Consider the following 24,232-nt stretch of genomic DNA (forward strand, 5'->3'; position numbering starts at 1 on the left):
CTCGGTAATATCAAAATTTGATAATGGGCTGGAATTCCTATTAAGAAACTTATTTATTTATTTGTAAATTGTTGCTAGGCAACTTATGAAGCATTGCTAGGCAATATATCGGACACTCAACAAAGCTTAAGGAAGAATACCAAAACATAAAAATGGTTTTAGAAAAAAATTGAATATGCTGAACATAAGTGGCTCGTGTGTGTGGATTTGAAGATGGTGAATTTTTTACTAGGACAGCAAAGTGGGTACACAAAGTATCCCTGTTTCCTATGTTTGTGGGATAGTCGTGCTAGAGAAAAGCATTGGACGATAAAAGTTTGACCCCCAAGGGAAAATATTAGTGGGAAAAGCTAATATCATTCATGAACCGCTGATAGATAGGGACAAAATCATCCGCCACTGCATATTAAACAGTTTGTCAAGGCCTTAGATATAAGTGGTGATTGTTTCAAATATATATATGACACACTTTTCCAGGACTAAGTATTGTAAAATTGAAGGCAGGAATCTTTGACGGACCACAAATTCGTACACTTATAAATGATGCCAATTTTACAACTTACATGTCTTACATCGAATCTGAGGCCTGGCTGAGCTTTGTGTCCGTCGTCAAAAACTTTTGGGGGAATCACAGAGCAGAAAACTACCCCGATATAGTTGGAAATATGTTGAAAAATTTTGAGAAATTAGGAGCTAATATGAGTGTGAAGATACATTTTCTACATAGCCACATTGACAGATTCCCTGAGAACCTTGGTGATTTTAGTGAAGAACAGGGAGAAAGGTTCCATCAGGATATAAGGATAATGGAAGAAAGGTACCAGGGACGGTGGGATCGCCACGTGACGGCCGACTACTGTTGGAGCTTACAGAGGGATTGTCCTAAAAAGCAATACAGCAGGAAATCGTATAGAAAACGATTTCACATAGTTTGTTACTTCATTGTGTACATATTTTCTTAATTATTATGATCATAGGCCTAAATAAATTTATTTTTATAATAATGATTGTAATCACAAAAAGAAATATTAAATTGTTGTTGGAAGTTCATTTATATGCATGTCTTATGTTTCCGCCATTTTGGTTTAGTTGCATTTATTTCATAAATTAGAGCCAATTCAGGAAATATATTATTATATCATCATTCAGCAGCATGAAATTGCCCTAAATTAGCTCTCAAACACTGTGCCGCAATTTCACTGTTCCCCAGTGTAATTCTTTGCATTGTTCTTTGCGTAAAAATACAGCATTCTTTGGAAATCCATGAATTAATGATTCTGTAGCACACATTGCCTTAAAATAACTCAATATATGAACCTAGCTGAAAATTTCTGGCCCTTTATCTCCTGGGCGCAGTCTCCTAACCTATACATTATTTTACGCCATAGAAAGTTAGTTTTCTGTCTTTACGTTCAAGAAAAGTTGGCTCTATATTAATTACACGTCGTACAGAAAAACTAACCACCGTTAAGTCGGCAAGCCAGGGTTCCGATTTCCATGAATCCTTCATAGGTTCTGGAACTCATCGGCGATGTCTTTGGATAATCGGGCCAGGGCCTGAAGCGTATCGTCGCATCCACTTTAGCAGAGATCGAGAATCTGTGGAACCCTCCCCTTTACCTTTTTACTTTACATCTTTTTACAGTGGGGAAAATTTAGTATATTTTGATTCTCACTCAGAGAACAACCCTACAGATGATAAGATTAAGATTGATGACATTTTGTGAATGGTAGAGGTAATCATGCAAAGAGTTGATATTTCAGTAGCGCGCGGTGTAGGGGTTACAAAACTGCACGTCGTCACGGCCTGGGAGGTCTGAAAAAATAAAACTGCCAATTTGCCATGAAACTCAATGTGCATAGATAATACTCCTAATTTTTTTTATGAATTAAAGAAATACCACAAGAAAACACATCTACCACACACCACTTTTTCTTATACAGTTCCGTAATTTTCTTCTGTTTTTGTACTTTTAAATTCAAAACTGTTTTATATAAATATTTTCATTAGAAAAAAATCAGTAAAGAAGCGTTACTGAAAATATGCGAAGCCCGTCTCCAAACAGTTCGGGATACCTTCATCTAGAGGGATAGCTTAGGATACACTTATCGAACATGTTAGATTCGTGAAAGCAGTACTAATTGATTTGATTTAAGATAATATTTTGGCTATTTGCGCCCGTCATGTATCATGGACAAACATGAACAACCAAAAAACTGACAGATCTCGCAAACTGAAAGATATGGTATCTATTTTCAAACTCATCTGGATGAGTGCAACACTAAGAACAGTACGTGGAAATGAGGACTAGAATTTCGATACCTATGACAAAGGCTAAAGCTGTAGAGGCAGTGTGCCTATGTTTCAGACATAGAGCAACATAAAGTATTAATATATTTGAAGGGTAACTGGAAAGCAAGGTCTGTCACAGAACAGCTTAAAGGAGAAAATCACTTAACGTTTTAATCGAAAAAGTTAATGCTCAATATTTGAATACACCAAAAGTTTCATTGTTAATGTACGAGGCTGAATGATGTTATAGTACATGAACATTTCTACTTGTTAACACTTCATTATTTGACAGCTGCAAATGTTGTAACACAAGTTTGCATTCCCTGTTGGAAAACGAATAACGCTGGTTGAAAGTCAAGACAAGCCGATCAGTACTCCTTCCTTTAGTAAGCTACCAACTTCGGACAAGTCCAGGCACTAGTAATTCCTTGGAGTAATATTGACACTCCTGCTTCCACAATGAATGAAGATGGTACAGTTGAACCTTACATTCACGTGGAATCATATTCACCCCTCCTGAACAGAGGGTCAACTGTCAACAACTCTCACCAACCCGCTATGTCTCCACCGTTGCGTTTTCTAATGCAACACGAAATGAAGGAAGGACAAGAGGAGCGGAAGAACCGGGCGCCGACCTCTGGATGGTAGCATCTTTCAAATTAACAATACATACCAAAAATAAGAAACTAAAAATGTAAGTGAAACCAGGGAAGTGTAATGAGTTATCGAAATGGAAACTCGCCTTCACAATGCATTATTGGGACATAGGTTTTAAGTGTAACCTGCATTTGGTTAACCTCGTGCTGTTCCCCTCTTCGAGGATAAGAAATACCAACGCGGCTTGGGATGTTACACAACCATCTTACCCACCTTCATCTGCTTCAAGGGTTAAATCTTCCATTTGTAAGGTCGTTTTAACAGTACGGCACGTTGAATGTGCAGATTTGAATATCATCAGACAGCATTCTCTCCTTCTTCAAATAGTTAATATCCCTGACAGTGTGTGATGAATGCTTTTAAATTTTTCGTGTGTTTTTATCCCGTTCAACCATACACTTTTAATTCCACTCGGCGGACCTTTACATCCGTTTTTTTATATTTTTTTTATTTTGAAGATAATTTTAGATACTAAATTTTAACCCTGAATAGTACAAAGTAGCCACAAATACTGACACACCCAAAACTGTTAAATTCTAATTCTTGTATCCGATATGTAATACAAATATTTTGTTTGATGTTATTTTAAATATTTCTACCGAGTCACGGGAATCCTCGTCCTGACTTTACTCTTCCATCTTAACCATCGGATTTACGTAAAGTGAATATCAAATAACATTGATCAACGACGGTAAATCATTCTACCCTCGTGCACTCTTAAATGCAACAAATGATTTGGAGAGAGAGATTTTGGTATATATTTATTGTTGTCTTGGTGGTGTAAACTGGTAGCTGTGATTGAAGCATTACAATAACAGACCATACATTGAACGTCATAATGAAAATACATTTATCTCATTGAATGAACATATTTCTAAAAGAGTGCAGATAAAATATAAACCAGAACTCGTGCATGCCACATATTTTCTTTACATTCACAGTTCATTTCAGATCATCCTAATAGCTGGCTATTAAAAGATGTTATAAATTAGGATGCTCTTACTATAAAATGTGAACAGTGAATAAACAATGTGACTCAGTTGTAATTTAGGACCTTAATGTGGGACCTGTAACTATATAATGTGCCTTAATTACATAAACACCTTACTCTATTATGGCTACATGGAAATCCATTAAGAATTCAAACATATAGTGTTTCTGACAAGATTCTGCATTCGCAGGTACAAATTAAAATTACACTTTTCTTTATATCCAAACAAATGGATAGAAAGGATTTATAAACATATAAGCCAAAATGTTAGGAAGAGAAGCACTTTTGAGCCTGACTTAAATTACCACACTTTTACCAAACAATGGTCTTGTAATAATGGAATCACTTTTCATAATTTATTTGTTTACTTAATATTATAATATTTTTGATATCACAATATTTTTTCACAAAATGTTAATATTGGCATCACGCTTCAACTACGAAGTCTGTAGTTTCAGGCATATTATCTCTGCCACATTTCCTCACTGTTTGACAAGGAGATTTAGATTATAATAATGTAATTTGTGAGACTTCCTATCATGTTCTTTCCCAACGCGTCTTTTGATTGAGTATTCATATTTTTCATGTTAAATGTTATCATATAGATATATTTTGAACACCGTGCAAGCCACCCCAAAGCACATATTTACAAATTTACACATACATACGATACTTGTTACGAGCAATAGACTTACGTCAACTATTTTCCAAAAAAAAAAAAATTTCTTCTTCCAAAAAATTATGTTCTATTTCGTTATTCTTGAAAGACAGGAACTGCTATTTTCGTTATAGTTTCTCAAATGTAGCATTACATTATTCACTACAGATATATTTCCTTCCCTGTAGGTATAGGAAAAACGATGCTTGTAAGAAAAGCAGAATGCATGATGATTCTTTACATACAACTTAGATATTTACATAACAATATAATATTGTTTGGAATGTTACATTGCTTTCATTGTCCAATAATACAGAAAGAGTATGATTTAATGCGTTTGTGTATAAGACGCATTTCACGGATTCGTAATAATTTTATCACAGTAAAGTCATGTACACATAAACGTCTTATTTATGATTAAATATATATATCCTAGTTAATTATTCAAGATAATACAAAGTTTAGAAAGTACAATTACACCCTGTATTGTAAGTTTTGAATGCATTTTTTCCGTCTTTTTTGCACCTTCACAACATCTCATCTATCACACTCTTTGCAAGAATCGTCATTCAGTTGGTTCCTGCAGAACATTTCTTCACTTTGAAAGCTAACTTTAATATTTTGCCATGAAACGTTGGACATGGAATGCACTAATGTTGCTTGCTTGTCAAAATGCAGTATTTGATGCATATCTTAAATTCTACTTTGTTTTTCTGCAGAGCTCGATGTGGAAATTGTATTGTAATATCATTACAGGATGGCCCCCGATCTTAGAAACATCAGTGATAACTGATCGAATTTTACGTATGTTGCTGAAAATTTTCGGCTTTACTGCTTTCACGAACCACACCTCTTGTTGGCACACAATGATTTATGTAACCGAATGTGCATCTAGTAATTCTATATAATGTAAGTTGGTCTATTCGTGCACTAACTAAGAATAGGGTCATTTGAAAAGTTTTTGGAACATCCCTCATATTCGAAGCTTTCTTAGTGCCTGGCGTTGGGCTCATCCAGCCAGTGGCGTACGCAAGGGGGGGGGGGGTTTACGGGGTTTAAACCCCCCCCTTGAGCTTGTGAAATATTATGAAAAATGCTATGAAAAAAAATTAAATGAACAATTTTTCACAGTCAAAGATCTGGGACAATAATATTACTATTACTACTTCTACTACTACTACTACTACTAATAATAATAATAATAATAATAATATAATAATAATTTGAATTATTATTTCCATGCAGCATGGAGAAAAGGACAGCATTGCAAACACACGCGTCTTTCAGGGTGATGCCTTGAAAATAAACACGAGTTTATGAGGTTAGGTTAGGGTAACTATGATTTAAAAGAGAAAAAAGTTGTTTTGTATCTCAGTTGCCACAATGTTCAACACACTGGCGTGCAGGATTTTTTTTCTGGAGGGGCTGGAATAGTAAATGTGGATAGCAAATGGCTTCGATTTGGAGGGCAGGATGCATAATAAAATATTTCGTATTTTTGGAGCTTTTCAATCTATTAAAATTGTATTCAAAGACAAAAATGGTAATCGGGATTCACTTTAAAACAGGTTTCGCATTTACACATTTTGATTTTTTAAAGTTCTTAACGGATTTTTATTTGAAAATTCTGATTTTATCAAAATTTCGGTAGGGGCTGGAACACCATCGGCCATCCCTCTACGTACGCCAGTGTTCAACGAACATGTATTTTTTTGTGTGTGAACAATGAGAATTAACTAAATAAAGTTGTTGGTTCGTTGTAAGAGGCTAATGTATAGACAAAGGCTAGGCGGACAAGAATACAGTCACCAATTCGCCTTCCCATTGTATTGTTTACCGCAGCTCGTTTGAATGTATCTTTAAAATGTCTCACCTTGTTGACTAGACAATTATTCAAATGACAATAAGCTTAACTATTGTAAAATGTTTTGTTGGTAAGAACAGTAAGATAATCCAGATGTGAATTATCGGGGACATTTATGCGGGAAAAAAGCCGGAAAAATTCCAACCAATTTCGGGAATCGAACTCGGATCTTCCGCGTGATTGTCAGACGCTCTGCCGACCAGATCACCGCAGCTCCTTGGATGAGTTCCATACTTGATTATTTCAATTTATTTTAATATATTTTCTTGTATTTATGGATCTTCTTCACCCCTGAAATGTCTCACCTCGTTGACGAGACAATTATTTCGTAACAAAGAAACAAACCATCCCAGGATTTGATAAAAATCGGATGACTAGAAAGTAATTTCGTTCTATTGTTTTCATAAATACTATATTTATGTAGATCTCTACTACTCAATAGTAGTAGTAGTAGTGGTATTTGTACTATTATTAGTATTAATTCAGCTAATTAATTAATTATAAGTATTATTAATTAATTGTGATTATTATTATTTAATTAAAGTATAATAAAACAATGGTAATGTGAATTTGGAAAAAAGTTTTAGAAATAACACCCCCCTTGATGAAATCCTGCGTACGCTACTGCATCCAGCACATATCCCGCATGACATTGTGAAGTTTTGCCCCTCTGTGAGAAGGTACCTCCGACAGGAGTTGACCACGTTCTAATCAAGGGCTGTTGACCTTAGGTTCTCGTTGTAACGACCAACTTGTATTAGCAGATACTATGCTGGCAAGTCACTCGAAAAAATTTAACTTCTTATGGCACTTGAAAATAAGGAAATCAATACAAATTTCTCGTGATGTTCGTTTCATAAGTCAAGAGAAGAGATGAGATAACCGTATAAATGCAGAACACGAATTTCATTATTACAGGGAAGCGAGTTATTTTTATTTTTTCCGAAGGAAATACGGGGTATGTTGTGTTAGTCTATCAAAGTACGGTCAGACCCGTTATAAATGAGATTTTTCTCTCTTGGTTTAACATACTTGCCCAGATTGCGATGTGATCAATATTATGTGGTTCAGTTGAAGTGTTATTTACGCCTACCTACCTGGCGGAGTGGTTATAGCAGCACGCTACTCTGCCTGGGGTCCTGGATTCAGGTCCCGGTCTGGGTAAGGATGTTCTTTGAGTGTTCCTTCACCAATTTCATCAAATCAACACTCATCCTCGTCGTCGCGATTAGCCAAAAGTGACGGATAAGCGACGTAAAATAGCCAAATGATGTGTCCCTTGTGCTTCGTGAAGGTTCGCTAGTACTAAATTCGGTGGTTGTACCTTCACGGTGGTGGTAAGAACTGATCTCTCTATTCATTACTGTTCTTATCCACTTTTTATTAACTTACGTAGTATCCTCCTTATTTTATGTTACTTTGTTATGATGAGGGCCTCCTCTATGACGCAGTGATAACGTCGTTGCCTTGTAATCAAGGGTTTCCGGGTTCGATACGCGGTGGAGGCACATACTGGTTCGGAACCCACTTTAAACTGTAGGTGCAGCCCAGTCCCATTTAGCCTATCTGTGCATAAACGTTGACTTCTAACAATAACTCATAACTTAGATAATGATGGAATTTTATGGGAAAGAGGCAACATTTTGTTTATAGCGGATTCCCCTATAGTTCACACTTTAAAAGAATCAGGCCGGTCTGCCGTATTTCAATTGGAGGAAGGTCCAGGTATCTGTGTGTGTGGGTGTACGGTTTGCGTGTTTTGTTGCTTTATTCGCAATCATAAACTATTCTTTGGGCAATTAACATCTGCTGTCCCATCGCTGTTGTACAAAATTAACGTTGTTAGGGACTTGTTGAACAACAATCGAAATTTATACAACTAGCACCCTATCCAGAAAAGGAATAGCAAGCTGTAATCGTGTATTGGCTTGTCTGCCAAAAACGAAAGTAATATAGGAATTTTAGAATGTGTTTTACTGATTCCATAATATCGGTAATTTTCTCTGGACTGTGCGAGGATGATTAGAACAGGGGCGTTCTTCAAACTAATCTCTGCGCTATTGTTGTGACTTTACGACTGTTAAGTTAGGCATTGCAATGCAAATATGGTTACCTTCAAAACCTTCTTCGATTGGTTTCAGGGCCGACTCTTCCACCTCGTACCTGTCTACGAAATCGACAAATGTTCACTAACAGCATCGTTTAGACAGTAGGTCGTTAGTGGACGACTTTGCTAATTCATGATTCGCCCGCTAGCGGGAAAATTTACACATCAATCTAATTGAATTTACAAAATTAGAATAACATCAACTGTAAATCAATAATGACTGTTATATTCGAATATTAACCATGCGTCTTACATTTATTCTACTTTCTAGTAACAGAACCAGGTCAGAAATATTTCTGCCTATGTACAGCATGAACCAAACATAAATCAATAACATGAGATTAATTATGTTTGGAAAAAATCTCAATTTCCCCATTGAAAATACCAGAAATTTCAGGAGTGGCCATCCTGCAGTAAGTACGACACTAATTTACTCCATTTGCACATAACATTTACATGATCACAACACTTGAGTGGTTGGTATACAGCAGCCGGGCGGGGGTGCGTCGGCTTAGTGAAGGGGGAGTGTGGTCTTGTTGCCGGGAGGTTGTAATCGCATCATAAGGGCGGATAGACTTGACTTCCAGTTCGCCCGTGCAGGGTCCGGTTCTTGAGATGTTTATTTTGGGCACGTTGCATCCAGAGAGAACCCTGTTCTTACTTGGTGAGTGGGATCATCTCGTGAGCGTCCTTCCAAGTGCTTCCCGTCATGCCGTTCGTTGTCACAGTCTGTCTCCTCGAGATGGACCCAATGGATCTTGTGTATTCCGAAACGACTGAAATATAAGAAAAGAAGTTCGAGACGTTTTCTTAATGATTTGTCAAAATAATAACATATCATACTTTTTTTTAATGATTTATTGAGTAGAAAATTGTAGGTGGGACAGTATTTAGGCTATTTTGCACCGTCACACTATACAAGGCTACCGAGTTAAAAGCTGAGGCTGTAAAGGGACACTCAACACTGTGTCTTAAATTTCAGTAAAATGTAAAATTCATCATTCTGTATTAGAATTAATTTTAATTACGATGTCTTGTTTGTTTCTTCGCTTTGAAATATAACTATTAAAATGAAATTTCTACTAAGATATGTTTCCTTTTATTTCACTCCCAGCTTGTAACAGGATAGTGTAAAATTATATATTGAATGCTTCTTGTTTCTAGAAATATATACCTTGTTTCTAGAAATATATATTACGGTATCTGGTTGATAAGATCATTGATAACTCAGGAAATTTCAAGCAATGGGAAAAATTTCTTTAAAATATTTAAATGTCGCTGCACATTTTTGATTCATAAGTTCCAAGGAGGATGGTAGGATTTCCTTGGTCGACGCTTACACCCGTATTTAATTAAATTAGCAGATTCTTTGCTGACATTCTTCTCAGAAAAGAGTAAGAGTTGGAAAGAAAAAAATGTTATGTTTATGATTTAATTCACCACAAGAATTCTAGCGTTGCTACCCTTTGAAATCAATAAAAATAGAACATTCTTAGCATTTACAAGGAGTTTCTGATATCCGATTATCTAAACCTAGTATACATTCACTTTCATCACCAATGAAAATATATAATGAGTTTTTGACTTGGTTGAATTTTTCCCCCTTCAGTTCCTGGAATTTTCCGGCAGAGGGAAAATTCCCCCGCCTCAGAATATTCAGCGAAAGGGTATTCGGCAAAACGGAAATTCCCATTTCGCCGAAAATTTTGCTTAGGTAAGATATTTGTCTGGGCATTCGGCGAAAGATGATTCGGCAAGACGGGAAGTAATCCTCAACACATGGGGCTACAAGGAAAAAACGTAGGACAACACAACCTTCAGAGTATTATATTGGCCGTAGGTCCAGACGCCAGAGCCTCGTTAACCTGCTAAAGCAGTTACCGAGGTGTACTTCGTGGATGTGAGGTTGACATTTTTGTAATGATTTGTGAAATGCATTGTAATAAGAAAAGGCTTCAGACGTTTTCGTAATGTATTAACTATATTGTATTTATTTGTTTATTAGTATATTCATTGACATTTATAGCAGTAGAAGCGTTTCAGATAAATAAAATTCATTTCAAAAGAGCAGCATATATAAGTGAAAGAAAGATTCGTGCAAGGTAAAATGCCGCAAGGCTTGTAACTGTTTCATATCGGTCTCATATTTTGTGGTTTGGTAGGCTTATGACTAATATCTAATTGTGAAATTGAATCTGTTATTGTGATGTTAGACTCATTACAATTTTAGGATGATATTTGAGAAGTACTCATACGCTGATAGCATGCTTTTTTTCCCGTTAACATACGTGTCTGCGAATTCTCCCTGTTAGGTCAATACAGTAGATTTTGGCTGGTGTTTTCCAGTCTCCTGAAACAGCATGTTTTTTTTTTTGTTTTTTTGTTGTTTTTTTTTGCATCATCGTCGCTTCGATTCTTTGATCTGTAGACAATCTTGTTTTCTCGCTCCCTTTCTTTTTATTTGTCCCGTTTTGTTTATTTGTTTCGTTAAGCCCCTCTTCTCCACGTGTCATTTCTTTCTTGTCTCCCTTCATTATCCACTTCAATGCTTTCCTCATTACGGAATTGCTTTTGTATCAGATGGGGAAAGGCAGCGCCGGAGAAGACAGTAATGTCCGAACGGGGACGGAGAGAAGGAACGAACCTCGGCCGGAAAGCAGTAAATTTGGAGATAGAGCATTTCGAACTGGAGATAGATAAGCAACTCGTTTCGTTTTTTTCTCTCTCTCAATCTAATGGCGAAGGATTGTCGTGGACGACTTGTGTTTTTTCCTCTCTCAACTTCCTGGAGACATCTCGAATATCTTTCTCTGTTTGACGTTGATTACTCTCCTGGTTTAAGATTGCATGTCGTGGCCGGTAGTCTGGGGAAAAACACCGAAGGTTTTCCAGAACAGCGTTTTCTTCTCTTGTAGCTTCGCCAATCTTTAAAGGTTTATCTGCTATCTAAATTTTAATGCTTTGTTATACCTTCCGCCAGGAGTCCTTGTTACGGTTTATTTGTTACAAATATTGCTGAATAATATATATTACGAAATTTGAGTACCGCCGAGGCAATCGATATAGTTTGGTGAAGCAGGCCTTATAGTTCCGTACACGTGGTAAGCCCTCCCTAATGACGTAGCAATAACGACGTCGCCTTGTAATCATGAATCGCCGTTTCGAATCCCGGTAGATGTGGATTGCACAGTGGTTTGAATCCCACTTTAAACTGTAGGTTCAGCATGAAGTGGATAAGAAACAAACAAAATACTTAGAATCAGAGAGAAACCGTCAATATGCATAGCTATCTTAAACCACTTCCAAGTAGGGGATAAAATATGCATTTTGATGTACTTTTGGTATACATTATTGTAATACCTGGAGGCACAACTGGTTCGTATCTACTTAAACTGTCGGTAGCCCCGATTAGCATATCTCTGCCTAAAGTGGACTTAAACCAAACTCAAACCTTAAATATATAATTTTCGTTTCATTGAAATTGTTGCGTTTGAACAGGATTTTACTGTACCAAGGTAAAAAATATCCAAAAAGTCATATGCAAGATAATGTGTTGCGAAACTCAAAGGTATTCCTCATATTTGTGTCAAATTGTGCTCTTTGGTTTTGCACGCACAAAGGAATGTTAAATGATAAAGTAACAATTCGTATTTGCAATTGTTGCACGTCATACTTGGGTGCAGTCTCACGTGTGCTATTGTTAAAACATCTTCGAATGATATCAGTTGGGAACGTCTCTCTGTCTCCATTTAGAGATATTTCTTCCACGTCGACCATTGCAATCGTTTCTGAACGCTTCTCTACTCACCCCTTTACACAGTGATCTTTTAAACATGCAGAATAATTTAGTGGAGAAAGAAGGCAAGCTTTAATTTAAGCCTTAGAACAAGTTTCGTTCTCACTCCAGTCTCTTTCTTTGTCATTTTACTTCATGTTGATAGTTTGAAACTTCTCCTCGCAAACTTGAATTTTAAATAGTCAGCTATCACATCGGATAGTAGTCTTGCCTCTCGAAACGTTATAAATAGCAAGGCAACTGTCGTGGTGGGGGAAGCTTTGTCCTTCTCGCGCATCCAGAAGGTGATGGAAACTTCCGGTCGCTTCTGTGTGGCGCAGTTCTAATGATAGATCTGGGGAAATTATCGTGATTGGGAAGTAATTTCTATGCGAGAGGCTTCTTGGTGGAAGAGAATATTGGGTATTATTGACTCTTCGGCTTAAGGCGTACTGGCAGCGCGATAATTTTCAGCTGATGACATTCTGAAAACCTTATTAGCGTAGCGCTCATGAAACAGATCCTGCAAAATATTATATTTCATTGGTCATTTTCATGTAATGCGAAAACCAATTAATTAAATAAAATTTGCATTGAATTATATATAGATTAAATTCCATTGCAGCGAAAGCGTTTGCAGGGTGCTTTTGATGTAATTGAATTTTTAACGAATTCTAGCCACTTCGGTGTCCGAGCGGGTTGAGTGGTCGACTCGCGATCTCGCCACCGAATGTTCCAGGTTCTGGTGACGACTTGGGTACGAGTGTTTTTATGTGACTGCGCCTTCCTCAGTTTTATGTAATCGCCATTCATCCTCACCGTTGCGATAATCCAGAACAGAAAGTAAAGCGACGCAAAATGAGAAAAATATAAATGTAACAAAATACTGCACAGCCAGTGCATCACCGTTGGTTCAATAGTTAGTATATGATGCGCTTCTATCAAAATGCTGTATGTATGTGGCATAATGAAAAATATACTCAACTTTCTTGTGGTTCGAAATACTGCGAAGTTGGGTCTTGCCTTTGCTCCGCGAGATCCAGTGCATGTTACATTTTAAACACACTTATTCGACATCTGCGAGGACAATGCGGCATCCTACTTGAACAGTAGGAAGATGACTCTAGCATAAAAAAGCTATGTAAAACGGTAGTCGCTTTAGTACCACATATCCTTTTCACTTCTCCCGTGCGTAACTTCGTTGAGACATTGGAGAGAGGACTCCCCACACTGAGCGCTTTCTGTTCTGCGCAAGCGGCCACAGCGCTTCCGCTCTCCTGCCTTTGTGCTATACTTTATCCCGGGAATCTTTGGAGCAAGGCCTCGCAGTAATGAGGGAGAGAAGAGTGGTCGGAGCGAAGCAGTACACGCTTCTGCAAAGGCTAGAACTTCAGTCGCTTCCCCCTCTCCACGCAAATCTGCTCCCTCGCACGTGTTTGTTAATCGAGTCCTCTCGAGTCAATACTTGCGCAGAGACGGAAATTATTCATTGTCCACATGAGTAGCGGCAGAAATCTTTGGAAATATGATATGGAAACATGTTCCCAACCTTATCGCTTCTTTCCAAGATATCATTAACTGAAAATTGTTGTAAATTTTTAGTTTATATTCCTCTTTCATAGCTGCGGTGTTCTAGTCGGTAGGACGTCTGACTGCGACGCGTTAGAGCCGCGTTCGATTCCCGGGGTGGATGATCTAAGGTAGAAATTTTCCCGGCCTTGCCCCCCACATGAAGCGATTCTGGGGCTCACCCAACCTCAAATCAATGTGTACCTGTTACAACCCCCCGGGGGGGGGGGGGAAAGGCGATCGGAGCGTGCTGCTGGTCACATCATTTCCAAAATGGTCGAGATCGAGAATATGTGGGCCCGGTCCCTACATCCCCAAATGTGCCTCCATGGCACGGTGCTATATGCACGGGGAACTTTACCTTCGCATATTCCTCTTTTATGTACAATTGACAAAACAGTGTAACTGCATTATTAAGCGGCTATAAATACAATATCCCTTTGTTACAAGATTTAAAATATGTCCATGTGCATTTACTTGGACCTACAGTTTTGTACTATATTTGACTTCTGTGGTAAAGTAGAACGCACAATTCACTTTAGCCTAATCTCCTGTCCGAATATGTACATGCCGTGCCTCTCATTTGAGCACAATCAGCGAAACCCAATAAGCGGTAACCATTTGAAAAAATGATCCGTATGTGTGTAATTCTCATAGATATGACCTATTTTCTATGTATAATGCAGTGTAGTTAAACATTTGAAATTCATTCATTTGACTTAAATTCCATTAAATTTTAAAATTGTCATTCACCGTGTTGTCCAAATCTAGAGAAAAGTCACTGACTGGTCAACAATATATCCCTTTTCTGTTCTCCAACTAATGATCTTTCAATGCATAAAGTGTCATGAAAATGAATTAGAATTGTCAATATATTATTATTATGATTATGATTATACATTTTAGCTAAGATAATCGCGATTACAATGCTGAATGTTGAATTCATGAAATAGACGAGGGAAGAAATAAGATACATATTTATGCCATTCAGGTTATTCGAGCCTATGACTCACCGATGACTTCATACACCTGTACGCAGACTGCTGTCCTATAGAGGTCGACATTTAGTTCTTACTATTTATATTACTACTACTAATAATAATTTCCATTCACCGAATATTCTTGTTGCTTTTGAAAAACCAGTTTATCTGGTTATCCCCATTTTTTATTGAAAATGTCAATGGAGTGATTCGTGATCCATAACAGACATTTTTGTCCAATGGTAAATATCGTAAATGTGTCGCTCTGTATATTAAATGTTCCGAGTTCTATTCCCGATAGGGGCATAGTGGAATGGCTGGAAGCCAGCTTTTAAGGTTCTATTATTTCGTAACAGGGGAAAGTCTGCCCTCGGATTTTATTGGTTTGCGTAACAGTCTATGGAACAAGGGGTCCTCAACTCGATTTACGTAACTGCGGTTATTTGCTTTCTGTTCGTCAATACATCGTCCATTTTCTTTATGCATTTAACAGAGGCTGGCTGAAAGTTCGCATTAAATGATGAAAACCAAACTGATCAAACGATTGTGTAGTTAAGGGGACAGTAGTTAAAGCATTGCTATTCACTTGCAGATGTAACCGCCGTAAACATGACCCAAAATGATGGGACAGTCTAACCATGTTCAATATTGAATTATGGATTCTATCATGAAAATAAGGAAGCAATGAACAATATATCAGAAAATGGAAATATTGGTGCTATCGTAATATGAGACCTTATATACTGCCCGTATCATGCTTTAATGCATAAAATTTAAATCTTATTTCGATACGATTAAAAGTTCATGCATTTTCAAGCGGATAGAACATGCAGATGGCGGTTTCACTGTAAATGTTCTTGTCCCGAATGCTGGGCAACTTTGTTGTTTCTCAAGGTTGCCCACTTGTGAGGGGTAAGAGGCGGAGGATTAACTAATTCTGTGCAGTTTCGGAAAAAAAAAAAAAAACATTGTATGGGCTACTGTAATTTATAACCGCATGTTATAACGAGAAAGTATACGAATCGGTCGTATTAATGAAATTGAGCCCCTAATCAATTCTCAACTTCTTGTGAGCTCCTTCGCCGTTTCGTATGAATAAAGATGCATGTGCTCAGCCTTCGTGGATGTGCTCTTTTATTGATATCAGAAACGAGTCAGATGCGGCGCGCATGTATTTCTGTCACCAGGTAATAAAAACGTTCTCATATCTACGTATGAGAAGCTGATAAATTAGAAATTCTGCAAAGGAGTCCAGTTCTTGAGCAACTACCAAGTTACTGTCAGGTGCCGATAAACACCTACCCATGTTTATTAATGCGCCCATCAGGTTTTGATATCTTGGAAGAAAATTCCCAAATCACTGTAGAAACCAAAGACTAATATTTACGAGAGAACTCACATTTCGCACATTCATAAAAATTCATAAAACAATTGTGACAGTGGTGACGTACTTCATTCAAGTTCAGCGATTCTATTGATTCAAAAATTGTAGCTTGCCACAGCCGCTTTCCAACCTTCACTTTAACTTGAGCCAGTGTTTCGTTTAATGTATAGATTTCAGATTTATTACTAAATATATGTTGAAACAAATATAATACATTGTCCCCAGGTGAACATGTGTGTACACTTTTAATTGCCAGCTTGAAATCATCACAGATAGTAGCTAGCTATATATGCACACTGCATCCACGATAGCAGCGGCCTATGTTACGATTCCACGAAATGTGAATTCAATGCATTGCGGCATTCCGATAAGAACCGAAAGTACCTTTTAAAAAGAAACAGGATTCCACGCACGGGTGCGAAGTGCAGAAGTAATGACCAGCGTTCACGATAACGGACCATCCATCGTGTCACTAAATTCATTTAAACCTCCCGACGAGTGACGTTGATAGATACAAAAAACGGTTTTATATTCCGGAAAGGTGCCAAGATTATGGCTACTTAACCCGTTCAATGTTTTTTACGCGGTCAACCGACCCACTATTGTGAAATTTTAATATCCCCCCCTTTTTTCCATTTTTTAGGCAATGGAGAAATACAACGTGCTGGGAAAGAAGACCGACGATCAGAATTTAAATAAATGCCATTTTATGTTAAAAAGTAGTGAAACGAAACTTTGACAAAGGTTTACCTTTTGGCGCCAAGTTTTTGTCATGGAAATAATGGAGGAGTGTAGAGCTCTTATCCTATGACTTGGAATTCTACAGTATTTCCTTACACAGTTACACTTTTGCATTTCTCATAACCCTGATCAAAAATTTCAAAAGTTAGGACTAAAGATCGCTGCAGATGAGTGTGAGGCAAGGATCCACACATTTGCGATGTTGACCACGTGTTTCGTGACTTTCTATTTCGTAGGTATTAGTCAAGAGCCAGTTGATACTCAGCAGAAAAATGGTAGGTTGTTGTGTACTGAACCTGAACCGTGTTGGATCATCAGAGATGGGGCCATTACATTCTTGTCAACCCGCAAGCTATACATGAATGGTATGGCCAATCGCTAGTCTCTCAGTTGTCTGCAGAGCGAACCTTTCCTGAGGTTCTATTTAAGATCATCACTGGCAAAACTATCCATTCTTGTCTTGTGCGAGTTATATAGGCCAGGCCACATCCTTCATTGTTTCTAGGGCAAATGTACAGTAGGGTGGAACGGAAAAAAAATTCTAATAGTGCGGAAAAGTTGCCTTTTGATGTAAAAACGACAAAAATAAAATTTGATAGTAATCGGAGCATGTCTTGAAGTGCTGCCGCAAGTACGATAAACTTTCATAAATTTGAATATTTTTTGCTCTATTTCAACCTTTTTCTATAGTTTCTTATTTGCCCTATAAAAGCCCAAATTCAAATGTTCGTACTTTTTATGCCTTTTTATTAATAGAACAAACGTTTTTGCGTGGTTTTAAATTTAACATTTTAATAATTATTATTTTTTTATCCTCACCATAAATTTAAAACCTCCAAAGAACGTTTGTTCTATTAATAAAAGACATAAGAAGTACGAACATTTGGATTTGGGCTTTTATAGCGCAAATAAGAAACTAGAGAAAAAGGTTGAAATAGAGCCAAAAAATATCAAATTTATGAAGATTATTGTACTTGCGGCACTTCAAGACATGCTCCGATTACCATCACATTTTATTTTTTGTCTTTTTTATATCAAAAGGCAACTTTTCCGCACTATTAGAGTTTTTTCTTTTTTTAAAAAAAAAGAAATTTCGTTCCACCCTAATGTACAGTCACTGCAATAAATATGGGACACTTAGATCCTGAAATACTCGTTTCCGTACAATGTGTTATGTGTGTTGTCATAACTCTAGGGCGATGAGTGGATTTTAATAGCAAATTATCAATGGCAGCTTCGTAGAGTTTGGCAACACAACAGCCTTGCAGGGAAGCGAGTGTTTCAAGATTTAGATGTCCCATTTTAATTGCCGGTCACTACGTATATAAGCGGAACATAAGAAAGTAACAATATTGTTTCAAGAGGACGTCATGAATAATTGGAACTGCCAGTGAACAATAGAACCACGATTGATCGAGTATGATCCAAAAGAGACCGACATGTTTTTAGCGCTATATCCTTTCTTCGTAATACTACTTCGGCTCGTGTGTCACGAAGGGATGGAAAGATTAGCTGTAACAAATGGAGGCAGATCAAAGCCTTCAGCAGGTGTTTTTGTAAACTCCCTCTCCGTCTTTCTCTTCTGGAAGACGAGGAGATTAACTGTGTCTTCTTGACCTTGCCGGAGGAAGCTTGAAAGACAACAGGAAAAGCAAGGAAAGGGAGTTTCCTGTGGTCACGTGGCCGTAATCGATGCTCGTGGATCCCAGCTTAATACATCGGCTTAGAGGGAGCGGGAATTGCGGTTAGGAAAGAACACTGATTGTAGCGTATCGCGTAGCGTTGAGAGAACCGCTGGGAATCCCGAGCCAAAATTGATAGCCTTTTTTTTCTCCTCTGTCTCTCTCTCTCTGATAGACTCTTGTGTGAGTTATGATAAAGTTATGTTTTTGTTCTTATGTAAAGATTTTTAATGAAAAGCCATTCAACCTTGTGCGTTCACTTTTTGTGTAAGCGAGGACCTTTTCGTCTGAACACATGATGGATCGGATTCTTAAGCCATTGTACGAGAGAAAATGCTCCAAAAGGTTCATAAACATCAGGCATATGAAAAATAGTGACACTTCCATAAAGATGAAAAAAATATCATGTACCACTACATATCTAGCTAGTGCCCCCCTCCCCGTGGCGGAGTGGTTAGCACATCGCGCTACGACGCCAGGTGTCCCGGGTTCGAATCCCGGCCTGGGCATGGATGTTTGTCCATTCATTAATTTCATCATATCATCACTCATCCCCATCTTCGCAAATTAGCCAAAAGTGGCACAAAATGCGAAGTAAAATAAAGCTGATCAATCAATAACGAGCTAGTGTAGCTTCTATTCGTTGATTATCTGTTTTTATAATTCATAGCATCAGAAATCAGAAACTAATAATCTATTTTTTTTATCGATTTCATCAATTCATAACGCATCCTTATCATCACGATTAGTCAAAGCGGTCATACGAGGAAAATAATAGAGTGCTTTTTATGTTCGAGTTGGCCGTGGATCGGCGGCTAACGCGCCGGGAAGTAAGAGCGCGTCTGCCGGCAAAATGGATTCAACATCCGTACAAATACCAGTACGTACCCTTAGTAACATTCTTAAACCAAAAGAGGAAAGTAGCAATTTACAATTTCCGAGCTATTATAATGCCACCACTGACTAAATATCCTGGAAAAGTTAGGGAGATTTGCCTGTGGCCAACATGGCCATTTAAGTAATTCCATAAATAATTTTAAATACCTGAAATAGGCTGGGAATATTAAGTATGGCTGTTGAGTTTGTAGTGGATCTACATTTTTCGCATATTGGTAGATCCTAATTTGACATTTTTCATACTCGTAAAACTCTTCAAAATATGGTATTTCTTAGAAATGGATCAATATCTGTCATGTTTCGTCACATACCTAGGTAATGTATACTGTAAGCAAAATGCAATATAGTACAGAATGTTGTTGCAGAAGGATCTGAAAATTTGTTGTATTTTAATTTTATAATTCATGAAATCTCAAAATAACGTTGGGCCCTGTATTACCTTTTCCGTCGGCTATACACATGACGCTACGTCAAAATGCAAACCATCTACTTTGCCACATTATTCTCGGAGAAAGTTGATACACCATCTTGACACGAGCTCGATGATTCCTGTCAGTAAAAATGACCTTGTTGATTATTGAACCCAGTCTCACTCTATAAACCCGAAGGCTTTAAATGTTCCCAATGTTCACATTCAAGAGGCTATCTTCATTCAGCATTGTCGTAAAATTAGATGAAGCTTCGTTTGATGAATGTTTGTTTGTCTACACGTACTAGTAACTATGGCAGTATAATGGCGATGATACTTTTAAGAAATGGTCCCTATTATAATTATCTCCGTGATTCTCTTTGTTTGAGCTAACAATATTTTCCCCATTACAAATATGTGAGCTCTACAGTGATTTCATCCGCCTGTTTTGGAGCATCGTCCTTTACCCCGGGTTAGACCCTCGCGCCCCTGGAATACATCGTGGAGGGTGACTATTTCCGGGCGATTCCGTGGCACCCGAAGGAACCCTCATAGTCATTCCGAAATCAGTCACGTGGATAAATCTTCTCGGAGAGACTGTTGAGTGATAGTCACTGCTATGTAATTTGACACAGTAGGTACGTTCTATTTGTGCATGATAAATGCCTTAAAAACAACCAAACATCCTAGTTTTTGACCATCCCGCGTATATGTTGAAATATTATTTTATGTGCATAGCGTGTCGTAACTTAACTACTAATTTTGAAATTCGCCGAAGGAGTTCATGAACCTTGTGTGGAGTTATATCTTCCGACTGATTTGGGCTTCGTCTTTTATGCGCTTATAACAGTGGACTTTGGCAAATGACCAACATTTCAAGTCTCTCTCTTTCCGAAGCTTTTAATTTTAATCGGTCGCCTTTCGGAAGCAGCCCTTTCTTCCTCTATCTGGAATTGTTTTTCTTATAACTCTCATTGCTTTATCCACCCGGGCTCGTATATTTTATGTGCGTTCCAGATTTGTAATTGAATTATTGATCGTTGGATGTGTGAGCATCTAGTATGCCATGTGATAGCAAAGCCGGAAGGTAATACGTGATTTCCAGGTCTGTCTGTCTGTGTGTGTGTCACTATTTCCACAACTGCTGGAGCTAAGATATGATGCATAACACCGAACGACATTAGAAGCACTAGTTCATTGGAACAAATTGTGTTCATGCCGTCGTCTGGTTTTCTGTACGAGATGTGTAGATCGGGCTATTGGATCTGTGGCCAGTACAATAACTTGTTGATTCCTGCTTCGTGCATTTTGTTTTCTGTCATGTTTCTGCCCGTACGTGCGATAAGGGTCTTTCGAAACCGCAGATTTTATCATATGCATTGATGTGGTCTGTTATAATAGTATTTACCTGTTTAGACATTTCGAATACGCGAGACAGCCAAAGTGTGACTGGTTTGCGATGATGGCCAACCAGCATCACACTTTTTTCCGACTCGTCACTTCCTTCACACTCAGGAGGCAAAAAACGAAAATATGCAGATCAACATCTCTAGTTACGGCTTCCAATGAAAAGCCTCGGGCTGAAAAGGGATCCTTAGTCTCCGGTGTAATTTCGGGTAGAAATTCGTGGATATTCAAAATGATGTTGATAACTTTCAACATTTATTTTTTTATCATTATTCAAACGGCAAAGTTACCAAACGAGAGCTTGAAGACGACATTGAAATCCAGGCCATACTTTATCTAGAATTTTACGATCGATTTATTGGATTTTTTTCAATTATGAGTTAAACGTCCTCCCCAACGAAGAAATCCATTGCCATAAGATCGGGGAATCTTTGCAAATGGCCACAGTTATAAGGAAGCTTTAAATTAATTTCTTTGCTGTAGCGTGATAAACCTGAGCTCTTTTAGAATAACTCTGTACATACAGGCAATAAACACGTTCGTAGATAATCATTGAGTAACTTTAACTACTACCGTTACACATACTCGCGATTATACTTTAACGATAGATCCTGTACAATGCAAAGAAACAAGAAATCCATCATCCTCAAATTGGCAAAACTTAATTACTGTATCAACTTGAGCCATTTCACACATTCAAGGTGATACTTCAACAAATGTTTCCGCACATGACTAAGTACAGGAAATGCATTCTTCTAGAGTTATAACGAGGAAAAACTACAGCGTCCTTCAAAAGTCGCGTAATTTTACATTTGATAGCTTGTAACTTGAAAACTAGCAGCGGAGATACTTGCACACTGAAAAGAATATCGGTGTTAAAACAACACAGACAGCTGTCCCAGGAAGTCCACACCCCATTTTGGTCAACGTTTCACCTCGGTGGTGTTAAAAAGGTGTTGATTGTTACCATTTATCTGTGTTATTTCATCACCACTGAGGTTAAACGTTGACCAAAATGGGGTGTGGATTTCCTGGGACCACTGTCTGTTTTGTTTTAACACAATTTTTTTACAGTGTAAGATTCTGATTTCGTATGTACCAATAAAAAGGTTAACTGTTTTACAACTCATCCAAGATAATAACATGTCTATTTTCACTTCTCCCATAAAATCATTATTTCTAGTAAATCCGCACTGGTCACAAACCACATAGAAAGGCGTCAATCACAATACTGCGAATTATGACATAATTATGCGATAATTTCTTGCAAGCTTTTATCTCCCAAAATTGGCATTGTGTAAATAAAAATTGGTATTAACTTATTTCTATAATTTCCTGTTTGAAATGAACTGGCAACAAATATATTAAAAGCAATCAATAGATGAGGCTCCATGATGCAGGGAACCCGGTGTGAATATTGTAACCACCTTAAAACATAAGAGACAGAGTGTCAACGCGAATGACTGTGTCTGAAGTACGCCGCAGGCTGGTTACCAAAGTAACGCAGAATTGAATACGATAAATTTCGATGTAAGTCGTTTTTGTCCTAGTATTCGTGTTATAATCGATCAAATGTAGGATATCGTGACTAATGAAACACGCTGTAGTCTTTCCTCGCTATAATTCAAGAAGGATGCATTTTCTGTACTTTGTCATATGCGGACACTTTGTTGAAATATCACGTTGGATGTGTGTTATAGTTGACGTTTTTCCTTCGGCCGTCCTTGAATATATTTCTATCTCTGTATATTCCTACTATAATTTTCACTCGAAACTCGCTTCCGTGTTTCCCGTGAGCCTATTCATTGGAAGCCCCAAAATAGCCTCTGTATTGATAGTTATTTTGAGTCCGTAATTACAGTTCCAGTTTGCTTTCAGTCTGTGGAGGAACGTGACGAACCAAAAAAAGAAAATTTAATAAAAAAACACTTGCGAATAATTTGCTCTTCAGCTACCTTTCCCAGCCACATCTTTTTAACGCGCCGGTCGAACATTTTGGATAAAAAAAAATAACATGCATTTTGCATGTGTGCTAATAAAAGCGCGTCCATCGCTCAAGTGCATGCAAAGAAAAGCGTGAATATCATCCCGTTGCTACGGCAACTGGCCCTCCTCTCTTGCGTTAACTGCCATCGCAGGTTTGTGGCAAGTGATTTCTCAAGCAGTGTTGCAGATGCTTCCGTCTCAAACTTCTCTCGACCATAAGCAAAGCGGGAAACCGTAAAATGAGTTTACGACTTATGTTGGTCTGAGGACGATGATATTGTCTTAACTTTCCAGTTTTGCACTATAAACGAATGTTTCGTATTACAGTAAACGTGCGATAGTTTTTCTGATGTTTTACAGGAACACAAATTCACTATGCATACCTACTTGGAAACACACACAATCTTCTTGAATTTCGATAGTATTGCAGTGAGTCAATTTATGCTTAAGTTTATCTTTCAACGACATATTGTCTCTGGGAGACTATATTCACTGAGTATGGGCAATTCGTAAAGTAATAACGAAACTAATTTTTCCCTTGTAGTGATTAAACATTTTTAATATTTAACGTTTCGAAATGTTTTACAGGTGTATTTTTCAAGACTTATAAACAGAATGAAATTTCAGTTTCAACAATATGTAAAATGGGTCTCAGGTTCGTATCAAGGCCTGTGCATGGGTGCTCTTTGCAAGTGTCCCTTCATCAATTTCATCATATCATCCCTCATCCTCATTTTCGCAATTAACCAAAAGCAACAGAAAATTATGTGAATTAAACCAAATCAATAAAAAAAAAACAAGTTGTAACAATTAGCAGTATTAATCATTTACA

At 37.6% G+C, this 24,232-nt stretch overlaps 2 protein-coding genes across 5 annotated transcripts in view; one reads left to right on the forward strand and one right to left on the reverse strand.

Annotated features, from left to right (window-relative positions):
• Positions 1 to 24,232, forward strand: part of fry (microtubule binding protein furry) — a 1,034,138-nt gene that overhangs the window by 495,197 nt on the left and 514,709 nt on the right. The window lies entirely within an intron of this gene.
• CNMaR (G-protein coupled receptor) overlaps positions 9,008 to 24,232 on the reverse strand; it is a 58,937-nt gene continuing 43,712 nt past the window's right edge. The window contains exon 3 of the mRNA XM_083127326.1: positions 9,008 to 9,346. Coding sequence (XP_082983452.1) covers positions 9,228 to 9,346 — 119 coding nt within the window. The 3' untranslated portion in view covers positions 9,008 to 9,227. The remainder of the gene's footprint in view (positions 9,347 to 24,232) is intronic.

Source organism: Lepisma saccharinum, chromosome 8 (assembly GCF_977018435.1).
Source record: "Lepisma saccharinum chromosome 8, izLepSacc3.1, whole genome shotgun sequence".
Classification (NCBI taxonomy): Eukaryota; Metazoa; Arthropoda; class Insecta; order Zygentoma; family Lepismatidae; genus Lepisma; species Lepisma saccharinum.